The sequence below is a fragment of the Lagenorhynchus albirostris genome, chromosome 10, assembly GCF_949774975.1.
Source record: "Lagenorhynchus albirostris chromosome 10, mLagAlb1.1, whole genome shotgun sequence".
Classification (NCBI taxonomy): domain Eukaryota; kingdom Metazoa; phylum Chordata; class Mammalia; order Artiodactyla; family Delphinidae; genus Lagenorhynchus; species Lagenorhynchus albirostris.
Genome location: NC_083104.1, coordinates 78,780,841 through 78,794,213, shown reverse-complemented (window position 1 = coordinate 78,794,213; position 13,373 = coordinate 78,780,841). Strand labels below are relative to the sequence as shown.

The 13,373-nt window shown below is 45.1% G+C and overlaps 1 protein-coding gene across 3 annotated transcripts in view; it reads right to left on the bottom strand.

The window, feature by feature from the left end:
* The window catches only part of PAQR8 (progestin and adipoQ receptor family member 8), a 37,726-nt gene extending 24,652 nt beyond the window's left edge, over positions 1-13,074 (bottom strand). The window contains exons 1-2 of one of the 3 annotated variants that reach the window (XM_060163080.1): positions 11,976-12,323; positions 6,122-6,147 (exon numbers count right to left, since the gene is read on the bottom strand). In XM_060163080.1, coding sequence (XP_060019063.1) covers positions 6,122-6,147; positions 11,976-12,323 — 374 coding nt within the window. Of the gene's footprint in view, positions 1-6,121; positions 6,148-11,975; positions 12,324-12,994 lie in introns of those variants that run through there. The other 2 variants (XR_009542977.1, XM_060163081.1) reach the window with 2 other exon arrangements.
* Between the last annotated feature and the right edge of the window lie 299 nt (positions 13,075-13,373).

Below are 13,373 nucleotides of genomic sequence, written 5' to 3'. Positions count from 1 at the left end.
GGCATCCTCTGTTAACCATCCTGGAGACAGCCAGGCCTGCAGCAGCCCTTGCAGCTTCTGCCTGACCAGCTTATCAGAGGGTAACAATTTCTGGTGACTACAGATGGGCCCAAACCATTCCTTACAGCCCTGTACATTATCTATAATATGGTCATAAATACTTATAACATCTTCTGTCAAGGAAGTCCTGTTGCTGCACAGGCATTATCTTAATGCCCTCCAAATGTCTTCAAACGGATGTTAGTCAGCTGAGAGTGAGTTAATTATAACCAGGCACTAAATTTCTCCTTGCATCTCATTAAACTACACTGAATCTAAATTCAACTTAATACAACTGCTCTACCAGATTAGGAACTCCTAAAGGACAGGCTTTGGGCTCCCATTTCCTTTATATTCCCCTTGGGCATTAAACATTCTGGTTCTCCATAAAAAGGATGACTTTAATTAGTCTTACTGACTCACCAACCAAATTACAAACCCAATCTACAAACCCACTATGGGTTGGAAAGGAAGAGTCATGACCTCCAATTCCTCCGTGAACCATCAATGTTTAAAACATTTTCCCCATCATCTGCTTTCCAGAAAGGGTTTAGCATGCTTGAGTGGTGACACATCCCCTCCCTTTAATCTGATTCTTGGTGAAAGAGGAGAGAGCTGGTCCCTTGCTGTTAGGGACCCAATGTGACCACAGGCAGAAAGGCTCAAGCGATTTTAGTGTGGGAAGGGCTTTAAAGACCAGTTACTTAGGAAAGGGCACAGAGGTGTCAACCCTAGGCCACACTCTTGGTAACTGGCTTCCTGGGGTCCCGCACTGAGAGGCATTCAGGCCCCGGCGAGCTCCAGAGAAGATGCTGTGATCGATGTACAAGTCTGCCACCGCTCCTGGGGGACACCAGGCTCAGAAGAGGGCCGTGGCACAAAGCCATGTATTTGCCATCCCTGAGCTGACTCTATGATGAAGAGCTACCAACTCACAGTCTACTATTTTCCTTAGTTTTCAAAAAGTAGAAGTCCCAGCAATCATAAAAAATTATTTCAGGGACCTCCCTGGTGGTCCAGTGGGTAAGACTCTGTGCTCCCAATGCGGGGCCCAGGTTTGATCCCTGGTCGGGAAACTAGATCCCACATGCATGCTCCAACTAAGAAACCCGCATGCTGCAACTAAGAAGTCCACATGCCGCAACTTTAAAAAAAAAAAAAGATCCCACGTGCCACAACTAAGACCTGATGCAGCCAAAATAAATAAATAAATAATTTCGAAGATTTGCAACAGCAAAGGTTTAAGGAAAACAGATGTTCCCTGAAAAAGACACAGGCTGAGGTCCTCACGGACCCAGAAATTGTTACCGTCTGATAAAGTGGTCTCATGGTGTTCCCAGAGAGAGTCAAAGGTGGAATTTCTAGGCTCGTCCTCACCTGCACCCTGACAAGGACCACCATTTAGTGCTTCACAGGAGAGAGGATTAAGAAGGGCTGGGTAGTCCTCCAGTGATTACATGGCTTCTGTGATTGGACTTCATGGGGAAGGGGGTAAGAAAAGAAACTGAGGTTTGAGAATCACTTAAAAGTCAGCGATTCCCAAAGCCAAAGGAAAAGTATTAAACAGAAAAGTCAGTGTGATGCTTGTTTTGATAGGAAAAAATGGAGAATCAATTTCTTGAACTTGAACTAGCAAAGCTCCTTGATCAGCCAATCAATAGTATTCATGTGTTTTCTGCTCTGTTCTTAACCCTGATGGGCCAAAAGGGTAGCCACAAGGCAAATGACACGGTTCCTTTCCCCACCAGCTTATATAATCCCTCTCCCTCTCCCCTGAGGTGGGCTTGGACGCCTGAGGCCAGGTCAGATCTCTGGAGAGACAGGTGGCTTCCCAACATCTACTCTGTGTTGTCAGCCAACCGCTCCCAGGTGAGGGGAACGTTTTTTGGCAGCAACCGTAGTACACAGCAGGCAAGATACCTTAAGAAAAGGCCAGGGAGAGGAGGCAGACATGTGATTCTGGAGACAAACAAACACAATTAGCTGTGCTAGAAACGAACTGAAAAGACTCAGTGGGAAGACTATGATTCCTTCTGCCAAGAGAGAAAACCAGAGGAAAATTCATTTTAAAAGAAACCTTTTACTTCCCTTGGCAGCCAGAGCACGACAGTCATATTCTCTGTGAAGTCCTTTTCATTGTGGGTTTCTCCACCCTTTCAAACACTAGCACGATAAGGGTTTGACTGCTTTGTCAGATTTGCTGCCCAAAGAGGATCCATTAATATTTCAGGCCAGTCCTTTCATTCCTTGAGATGACAAGTCTAAGACTTTCACAGCCATTCTAACCCTGTGAACCTAAATAGACCCTGCTTGCAGCAATGACTGGGTGGTTGAATTCACAGAAATCAATAGTGTTGTCCCTGGGAGTTTATTTTCCTGCTTCCAGGATCCAATTCCACAGTGTAGGATTAGCTAGAGCAGAGGGGTCTAATGGCTACCTTAACACAGTGTGGTGGTTAACAGGACAGGCTTTGGAGTTAGGCAACTTGGGTTTGAATCCTGACTCTGCCTTGGATGACCTTGGGCAAATAATTTAACCTCCTTGTGTCTCACTGTCTTTACCTATAAAATAAGGATAGAGTGGTACCTAATAGGGTTGTTGTCATGTTTAAAGAATTATGATAAAAGAGCCCTCATCTTTTAGAAATGCATTCTGAAATGCTCCCAAATCATGAAATGGTGGCTTGGGTTTGCTTCAAAATCATTTGGAGGTAAGGTGTATGTAGAGAAGTTGGCCATGAGTTGGTAATTGTTGAACTTGGGGATGGGCACATGGAGGTGTATTCTACTATTCTGTGCACCTCTGTCTGTCCGAAATATTCTATAATAAAAAGTTTAAGAGAGAGAAAAGATAATACAGGTAAAACTGCTAGCACACAACATGTGCTCAACTAATGCAATCTGTCCTAGACCAGAGAGGGTCTTGAAGCTGTCATTTCTAGGTTCAAAAGAAACCAGGATCACAGCTTGCCTCTCTAGAGACATGAGTTGGCTCTGGGGCCAGCAAGATGGGGGGTCAGGGGGTTGCAACTGAGAACTTCACTGTCACTCTAGGCCATCCGTTATTGCCCAATCTTTTCATCATCAAACCTGTTTTTTTTTTTGGCCAAACTGTGAGGCATGTAGGATCTTAGTTCCCTGACCAGAGATCAAACCTGTGCCCCCAGCAGTGGAAGCGCGGGGTCTTAAGACTGGACCACCAGGGAAGTCCCATGAAACCTGTTTTAAAGTGATTATTATAAGTTCTCCATGCTTCGAAAGTTTTCTAAATCAACAATATCCATTAAATGATTCATCACCCTGTATCTTTCAGCCAGATACACCTAATCACAGGCCAGAGTTTAGATGAGCTGGCAGGTGGCTCCAAATGAAGCTACTATCACCCCAGCCTAAAGCAAAGGACTTTCAAGTTTTAACGGTCTGTGCAGCTGTTTGACACACACATACAGTATGTGGTTTGTAGGCATATGAAATCATGAAGACGGGCTCAACGCACTACCCCCAGCCCCTGCCCCCCTGAGCCTATGCTTTCAATAGGTTCAGGGAACCACATATATAAATTTAGTAACTCCGAGCTTCTGGAATCCCTTAAATAGGGTGATGAGCTGGGCGGACAGGAAATCCCACCCTGGACCCATTCCAGGTTACAGATGCATTGTAAGGGAGCCCTTTATTAAACCTGAACTCATCTGCCCCAGGCCCTCTCAGAAATGAGGAATCTGTAACCAGCTCTGATACTTACTAACTGTAGTGGCCTTGAGCAAGCCACTTCATTTCTTTTTCTCATTGGTAAACTGGGATCTCTCTCTCCTAAACTTGTTTCGGGGAGTAGAGATAAGGTTAAAAAAAAAAAAAGCGCATTGCACAATGCCTGACACACAGGAATTGTTCAATACACAGTAGGTATTTTATGTTTCTGTATGCCTTCATGCACACGTGGGTGTATTATCATTACCCCCTTTGGAATTAGGTCAATATATCTAGACACGATGGTCCTCCAGGCCATAAGACATATCACAGCCACATAATTATAAATAGTTTATTTTTTTTTCTTTCATGGGACAAAATTGTGCACGTACTTCATGAATTAACCTGAACCTCTTTGCCACAATGAGATTTGATGAACCAGTTTCTACCTGCCTGAAATGCTGCCCAGTTTCAATGAAATTCTTGGTGCTTTACCTGAACCTGTCTGTTTGGGTGACATTCTACCACTGCAGCCAATTCCAACCCAAGCATTAGCCCATGCATGAAACTGACTAATGCTACTTTATAAAGTGCTCAGGCTTCCTGGCAACTCAAGAGAACAATATTGATGCCCTTATCTTGCTTAAGTGCAGGAATAGAAAAGCTAAGATGAGACTCCTGGAATGAATTCTTTGGACGGAGTGAAATACACCAGGGAGAATATAAATTTCCTAATTCAAGAGCCACTACACTCATCATTGATTTCACATCCTCCTCCTTTTTCTTCCATATTTTATACAACCAATTTGAGTCTAAAAGGAAAATGAGAAGATAGTTTTCACCAACAAAGTTTCATTTCTCACAAAAGTACGATCTACAGGCAATATTCAGCAGAGTATGTGTATTTTCATTCCATCTTCAAGTGGTTTGGGTAAGGGTAGCCCTTCTCCAGTTTCTAGACTGTAGACTTATCTTGAACCTCTTGGGAAATTCTCTCAGACTCCAAAGAGCAGGTGCAAGAATAGGGCAAATACATAGTTTCAAGCTACTGGTGAAAAGCAACAAATTATCTATTCCTTAAGAATTGAGGGGTTTTTTTTCTTCTTTGCTTTTCTTAATCTTGGACTACATCACCCTAAGATGCCCTTAATGCTAGTGTCTCAAGACCAACAAAAACCTCTTAAATCAATAACCGTAGCTCTGATCTCCTTTAGGTTCTTACAGTCCCAGGAACCAGCTCAGCCTAGAAAGGGGGGAGAGCTCGGTTCTTCTCTGGGTGTGTTCGTCTCGAAATCTTGAAGTCTCCCATTACCTCTATCATAGACTAACATTTATTATAATTATTATTAATTCACTCATTCAACAAGCCCTGCTCTGCTACAGTATGGAGTCTTCGTCACATAAGACAACAGGGTCAGTTTATTAGCAATCTAGATGGCTTGGAGCTTGTACCCTTCCAGACACGCTGAGGACGAAAGACTTCCCTAAGCCCCAGGCTTAACTCAACCTGATTGTCCAACCCAGGTGACTTCCAGCAGAGGGCGGTTCCCCACCTTTGGGGAAGTGGGGTTCTGAATGTCATGTGGGATAACATGAGGTCTTTTTTTCTTTTTTAATTAATTAATTTATTTTTTAAACATCTTTATTGGAGTATAATTGCTTTACAACGGTGTGTTAGTTTCTGCTTTATAACAAAGTGAATCAGCTATACATGTACATATATCCCCATAACATGAGGTCTTATTCTTCCACTCTAAGCTCCTGAGTATAGCCAGCCAACACCTTCTACTTACACATGGCCTGAGCTTCGCTTCAGCTCTGTGCACAGGTATGAAAAAGCCTTGAGGAATCCTTTCCCCACCTACCTCTGAAGCAAAACATCCTCCCTACAACTCAACTCCAAACTGTCACCTCTGTAGGGGCAGGGACTGCATTTGGGTTCAACATTCCATCTTTACCCCGTGTTCAGCATAGACCCTGGCCCTGGTAAGCCCTTAATACTGATGAATGAATGAACAAACAAACGAATGAACAAACAAGATATCCTTTGCTTCTCAGACCACTTCCCAGAAGTCCATCAAATCTCACTCCACAGGGTCACTGTTCAGGTTCCTTCTCAGCCAGGACTACCCAGGCCACACATAAGGTTGGCACTCCTAACCCCCAGGTTGCTCAAGGGTCAACTGTACATTTCCTGACATCAGTAGATGTTCAGTCAATAGTTATTATTTTGATGTATTATTTGAAGTTGCATCAAGTTCATGCTCCATCTACATCAGAAGAGACAGAAAGGTGTGGTGGATGGAGCCCTGTAGCAGTAATCGGAAGCTACTCAACCTGGGTTTGAGTCCCTGTTTTTGCCCTTTTCTCACTGTGACTTTGACAAATTTCTTACCATCTCCAGCCCCAAGTTTCCTTCATCTGTTAAAAAAAAAAAAAAATCAATATGATATCTGCCTTCCATGCCTCACAGGGTGGTTGCAAAAGTTGTATCTGACAAGGTATATAAAAGCACTTTGAAAACTGTCCAGCAGGGCTTCCCTGGTGGCGCAGTGGTTGAGAATCCATTTGCCAATGCAGCAGTCACGCGTTAGAGCCCTGGTCTGGGAAGATCCCACATGCCACGGAGCAACTAAGTCCATGTGCCACAACTACTGAGCCTGCGCTCTAAAGCCTGCGAGCCACAACTACTGAGGCCCACACGCCTAGAGCTGGTGCTCCAACACAAGTGAAGCCACGGGAATAAGAAGCTCGCACACCGCAATGAAGAGTAGCCCCCGCTAGCTGAAAGCCTGCATGCAGCAACAAAGACTCAACACAGCCAAAGATAAATAAATAAATAAATTTATAGAAAAAGAAAAATGAAACCTGACTTGGTTCTGTACACAATGGGTTCAAAAGCCAAAGCTGTCTATTTAAAGCATAGTCCCTGGATTTACCAACCAGACATAATACTAAGAGTTACCATTTACGGGGCACCTCTGTGAGCTAAGTACTTTATATACACCATCTCACCTATTCCACAATAGCACTTCAGACTTGCATTTTATGGACACTCAGGTTAAGGAACTCACTCAGGGTTGTTCCAGGATGCTAACCCAGGTTGGCCCCCACTCCAGGTCCCTTGCTCTAGTCTAGGGTCTCTCAGCGCTACTGACATTTGGGGCTGGAAAATTCTTTGTTGTAAGGGGATGTCCTGTGCATTATACTATACCTAGCAGAATCTCTGGCCTCTACCCATTAGATGTCAATAACATCTCTCCTCTTCCCAGCTGTGAAAATCAAAAACATCTCCAGACATTGCCAAATGTCCTGGTGGGTTGGGGGGCGGGCGGATGCAAAAACACAGCCACTGCTCTTTATTAAGAACCACTGCTCTAGTCTAAACCACGCTGCTGTATTGTTTTCTGGGTGTAAACCACCATTCAGAAGAGAGATAGAGCAAGGGCCAAACACCGCTATGGAGGTGATAATCAGAACACTCTGGGAAAGTATGGAACAACAATAATAGCCCCCTATCCTATGGTTATACAGTGATCCCTCAGTATCTGTGGGGGATTGGTTCCAGGACCCTCCTCAGATACCAAAATCTGTGGATGCTCAAGTCCATTATACACAATGGCATAGTATTTGCATGTAACCAACCCACATTCTCCCATATACTTTAAAACATCTCTAGATTACTTATAACACCTAATACAATATAAATGTTATGAAAATAATTGTAAATACAATGTAGATGCTATGTAAAGTAAATGTTACATAAGTAGTTGCCTGCGCATGGCAAATTCAAGTTTTGTTTTTTGGAATTTTCTGGAATTTTTTTCCTAAATATTTTCCGATGTTTATTTCAATTCACAGTTTAAGGCAAGACAAGAAAATTTTAAACATGAAATTTTTCTCTGCCCTTTGGCCTCCTCCCTCCCCTCTACCGTGCATTGTGCATCTGCATTATGCATTAACCAGACTCCCCAGTGGCAGAAACACCTGTTCAAACATAAAGATCAATTGTTCTTCTGACGGCCACCTAACTCTTTAGAAGATAACATTCCTTTGTCAATCCTTAAGGGGTCATAATAACACACCCTCACCTTATACCTGCAGACATCTTTGGGGAGCTTTCTGTACAATACCAATATATCATTTCCCTTAAAGACAGCGATTGATGCAGAACAGACTGCTGAGATGACCTGGGGAGATACTGGGCCACACCTAGTGGAAGCTCTTCACTTAAATACTTATGACCTTGTTAACGTTACTAGCTATATTACTCGTATTCTACCTATTGTACAGGATTATTGTTTCTTGCATTACCAAATGTGTGACTGAGCCTCCAACAAAATTAATGATGATTAGTCAACTTGAAACGACTGATCAAAGATATAGTTCTACAAAATCAATGATTACAATAGTGTAACTCTAGATGTGGGAAGAAGCAACAAGAGGGAACCATTTCCTGGACCATGACAGAATGTAAGACAGGTGATCCAGAGGCTTTTGGCCACTGGTAACAGGGCCTAGTCCAGTAATAGCACACTGAGTGGCTTATCAACCAAATCCTCGCCTGACCTGGGAATGAGCATTCCTAGCGCTGTGGGACAAAATGATCACGAAATGCCTCCTAAACCTTGATCACAATTAAGACTAAAAGGGAAGGGAGTGTAAGACGAAGAATGTTGCCACCGTCCATTTCTACAAGGAACAAGTCATTGGCCACTGTAGTCGCTGACCTATGCAGAACACCCTGAAAGGAATTCAGGGCGAAGGTCAGGATGAAGCCTCTTGTGCTGCGGGAAAACTGACAGAACCGGCCCTCAGGTAGTTAGATATTTTCAGGAGAAAATTTTATGAATCCAGTGTTTTGCATCTTCCCATACTTAGAGGAGCACTAAAACCATTAACTAAGGTACCTGTTCCTCGCAAATAGCAATCACCTCTACCAAGATGCGTGCTTGGTTGCACGTACCCCCTTCTCCAAAGTCACACCTATACTGGCCTCCCCCTTTACCTCTTCGGAACAGTCCTCAGAGCTCTCTGAGAGACTGTCCCCTGGGTTATAATCCTCAGGTTGGCTCAAATAAAGATTTTCCATTTCTTTCTCAGATTGACTATGGATTAATTTTTTTTAATATCTTTATTGGAATATAATTGCTTTACAATGGTGTGTTAGTTTCTGCTTTATAACAAAGTGAATCAGCTATACATATACATATATCCCCGACTATGGATTAATTTTTTTGACATTTCCATTCACAGTTGGTTGAATCTGAGGATGCAGAGCGCCCCCCCCATCCAGCCCCCACAGGGAAGGCAGACTGTGTATCACTTTACAATTCACTAAATACTTTTAGAGCCCTTATCTCCTTTTATGGCATGTGAGTGCATAGCAGGATCTAATCCACGTCAAAAAATACGAACACTATTGAGAGATCTATATACTTAACCTTCTCCAAGAAATTGAGGGAAAAGAACATGCAGTGAAATCCATATTAATCCTTAGCCCTATAAGCCATTAGGAGAAAAAATACTCTTGCTAATGCATTGTCCTAAGAGAGCACATTATGTGAACTTCTGGAGGAAGAAATCTGTTTCTTATACCTCTGTCTCCTGAACAAACTTCGCTGAAATGCAGAGAACTCTCACTAAATGTCAAACATTCCATGAAACCTCTATTTCATAGTAACCCCGAACAATTGGATTAAAAATTATGATAAAATTATTTGTATGCAAGTATTTTTAATAAAATTCATAAATCTGCAAAAGATTAAAGTCGATATTTATGGAAGAGCTGAGAACATAGTGCCAGGTTCTTCCTTCCTATCATTTAAAAAAAGCAGAACAAAACTCCAGTTTAACTGAAACAAACGTTCCCCAGAATCATCCCTTTCAATATATGCCAAGAAAACTATAGCTACATCGTTAGAATAATATTTTACTGGATCAAGGGAAAAAATTATAGGAGAAGCTTTTAAACAATTTTCCTTCAGCTTTTGACCAAACTCTTATACCTAACACACAATCAAAACAGGACTGTTCGTTTTTTAAAATATCAGAATTCAAAATAAAGTAGCTAGCTCTGGTTGCAGTAAAGGTGACTGTTTAAAAACTCCTGAGAGGCTAGGAGAGTAAAAACCAGGTGTTCTCATTGACATGTTGATTTGCAAAGCCCAGCCAAAGGGATGTCATTACTTGGAAATGATAAATTTCTACATGGCTTAAAAGGAATTTTAATACAAAACTATCAATAAGCACTATTAATAACACAAAGAGCAAGACTTTATGTATGGGGCACTGATCTCAGGGCTCTATATGCATAATCTTATTTCATCTTCATCACAGTCCCATGAGGTACCTACTCACTATATCTTCATTTTAGGGTAGAAAAACTGAGGCCAAAAGAGATGAATAACTTGTCCAAGATCACAGCTAAATCAAGATTCAAGCCATGGCTATATGAAGCTTTGGGTTAACAACCTGAAAAAAAATTGGGAATTTATGGAACCAATGGCAGAAAAAGGATATGTTAATTTTTCACGCTGTGTGCTATGGAATCACAAAACTGAAATGGATTTTCAGAAATCATTCTCTTCCGCTTGATTCTATATAGATTCTTTCACATAAAAACTCAGGTACCAGGCATTAATGACCCATGGGGTAAGTGACTTTCTGACTACATTTTTTTCTGAAAAAACAAGTCTTTTTTTCATCTTGCTTTCTGTAAAAATGCAAAGGGATGGAAACTGCCTGGTAAAGAGTACATGGAAGGGGAAAAGAAAGGCTTATTTTCTCCAGCCCAATAAGCCACAAGGTATAGCAAGGTACCATAGGGCCAGTTTTTTACACACATGCCAGAGCACGAACATCCAAATGAAGGTTCCATTTCACAGCAACTGCTTTACAATCCTAAACACATACATATACTCTTTACTGGATGACCCCTGTAGACCTGCTAGTCCTTCAAGAAGACTTTCATTACCTTAATGGACATACTTCCTATTACAACCTCGATTCTCCACCACAGTTGGCTCCACACAGTGCTTGGCTGTTTCCCAGCTTCAGAAGGTTTGCCATCACAGAGGCAATTCAGTCACCGTGTTGCCAGCTCTGAAGGCAACTTCAGAGCAGGAGCTCCAAAATTATTCTCAGCAATGACAGCATCACTAGAATTAGTACACAGCTGGCCAAGCCGAGGCTTCTGAAGGGGAGAAACATGCATTTATTTGAATGTATAAATACTGGCGTATTTATCCTAACATTTGGATAAAGAATTGGAAGAATCAGCTAGCTCTACGTCCAAGTGGATAAATATGCTAACGCAATAATAATAATGCAGATTTTGGTTCAAGGTTCTGACCACCCCCTGGTGAAAATAAAAGAAAAGCTTCTCTTGAAATGATACCTGTGAAATGAATAGATCACTCTTCCACTAACTTGCATAATTACTGAAGAGCTTTCCTTTTCATGAAGGGGGGAAAAAAAAGGGCTCAACATATGCTAGTTGCCAAAAATCTTTGGTCCTCCCAGGAAGCTCAAATCTCAGTGTACATCAGAAGATGGACCTATATCTAGGGCAGAAAAGAAAGGGAGTGGGAGGCATCTCTCACCCACTGCCCCTTAAAGCCTAGGAACCTTCTAAGGGAGAAATCCACTTAACAGGATTCCCAGGGCCCTGGGTCTTCCAGAATTAGCTGTTATATCAAATAATTAAACTAATTACAACACATAATTAACCATACAGGATATGTTAATATGTCGATATTATTAAACTAATTAAAGGGAGCCAGGCACCCAAGACAAACAACAGAAAAAAACAAACCAGACAGGGTACGGGTCGTTTGTTTATCTTCAGAAAGACTCTAGAATGTCCATCCACTGAGGTCCTAAGCTGCCTAGTGCCCTGCCGGGTGACTTGTTCAAGGGTGTAGCAGCTCAGGGGTGGGTATAGGCTGTGCACATCCTAAGAGGGCAGTCAAGGGCAGTCCACTTTCCACGCAGGTAACTCCTATTAACTCCAGTAAAGGGAGCCCTCGCCAAAAGAAACAATCCAACACTGTACAGCACTCCTCGTGTTTACTCGGCTGTGGAATGCAATGCATTTGTGGGCGGTTCGGGTGTGCATGTGTGCATGAGAGCGCCTTCCTGATTTTCTTCCAGTTTTTACTCAGAAACTGCCTCTCAAGAGTACAGGAGAGGGGGCAGCAAGTAGCACATGTGCGTCTGAAAATTACACACACACACGTAGAGCTTACCTGTACATTTGAAAACTCACTCCAGAGCTGTTCTTTTAAGCCCAGACTCTTCTCATCGGATCCCTGGGCAAAATCACTTCTAACCCAGCTCAGAAATACGAGGTGCAACCAAAAGCCCGTCCGGCCCGCGGGTCTCCCTTTTGTGAGTCTGTGCCTGAGGGCCCACAGACGCACAGGGCGCTGCGGTGCCCGCGTGGAGTCAGCGAGGTTCGCCCCTCCCTGGTCCCCCCGCCCAAGGTCCCAACACTCCCCGAGCTCGCTTGGTACGGGGTCCCAACCTGCCCCCGTCTGGGGTGGCCCGTCTTGCTCTCTCGAGTGGGTGCCCTCTCGAGATTGCCATGACCCCATTCCACCAAGGGGATTGCGTCCCCTAGGCCGAGATGTTTCCTGAGTCCCCGACGCACCCCTCAGCCCGCCACCTCGGACCTCCGCCGCGGCGTTCCGGCCCTCCAACCCCCTATCCTCCAGAACAGAACCCCAGGCTCCCCGCACGACTCCGCTTCCCGCGCCCGCCCTCTCGGAGAAGCCCCCTCCATCTTTCCCTGGAGAAGCCACTCGCCTCGCCCCACCCTACGCTTTCCGGGGCTCCCCTCCCGCCCCGCCCGCCTCGGGCTTCCTCTCTCCGCACTCCCTTCCCGGGTTCTGCTCCCCTCCGCCCGGAGGAGGGCGCCCCAAGAATGCCGACAGGGCACCCCTCATTCCGCAACCCTCCGGACCTCTCCAACGTCAGGATCCTGACCGCTCAGTCCTCCAGGCTCGGGCTTCGGGACGCCCCAACTTAGCCTTCCTGACCCGCCGCCTCGCCCTCAGGGCTCCCGGACTCCCCAACCCCGGGGCACTGACTCCCCGCCCCCGGGCTCGGGTTTCTCCACATCGCGACGCTCCTCCGGGCTGGGGTCTGGGGCTCCCCAACGTCGCGAGCCTGACATCCCCGAGCTTGCGCCCAGGGTCTCCCCACAGCCCGGTCCTGACGCGCCTCCCGCCCCGCCCCGCTCCGCGCCGCCCGCCCCGGGACTCACCGGCAGCGGCGGCCAAGCCCGTGCACTCAGCCCAGCCCGCACTCCCGGCCCGGGGTCCCGGCTCTCAGCTTCCTGCAGGCTGCGGAGTCTGAGGCCAGCGCTTCTCAGTGGAGCAGCAGGGAAGAGGGGACCGCGGGGGGCGGGCTCCGCCCGGCTCCGCCCCTTCCCGACCCGGGGGCGGGATGCGCAGACCCGCGCGCCCACGGCCGCCGCGGGTGCAGCCGGCGAGGAAGTTGATTTACGCCTCTTCCTTCCAGCCCGGTGTTAGGTCCGCGCAGCCCCCATAAAGGCCCAAGGGGACGGGAGAAAAAGAGACTAGTCTACCGCTGTCCTGTTCTTTCCAAGACACATCCCAGGGGGGCACTGCCGAAGTCTTTCG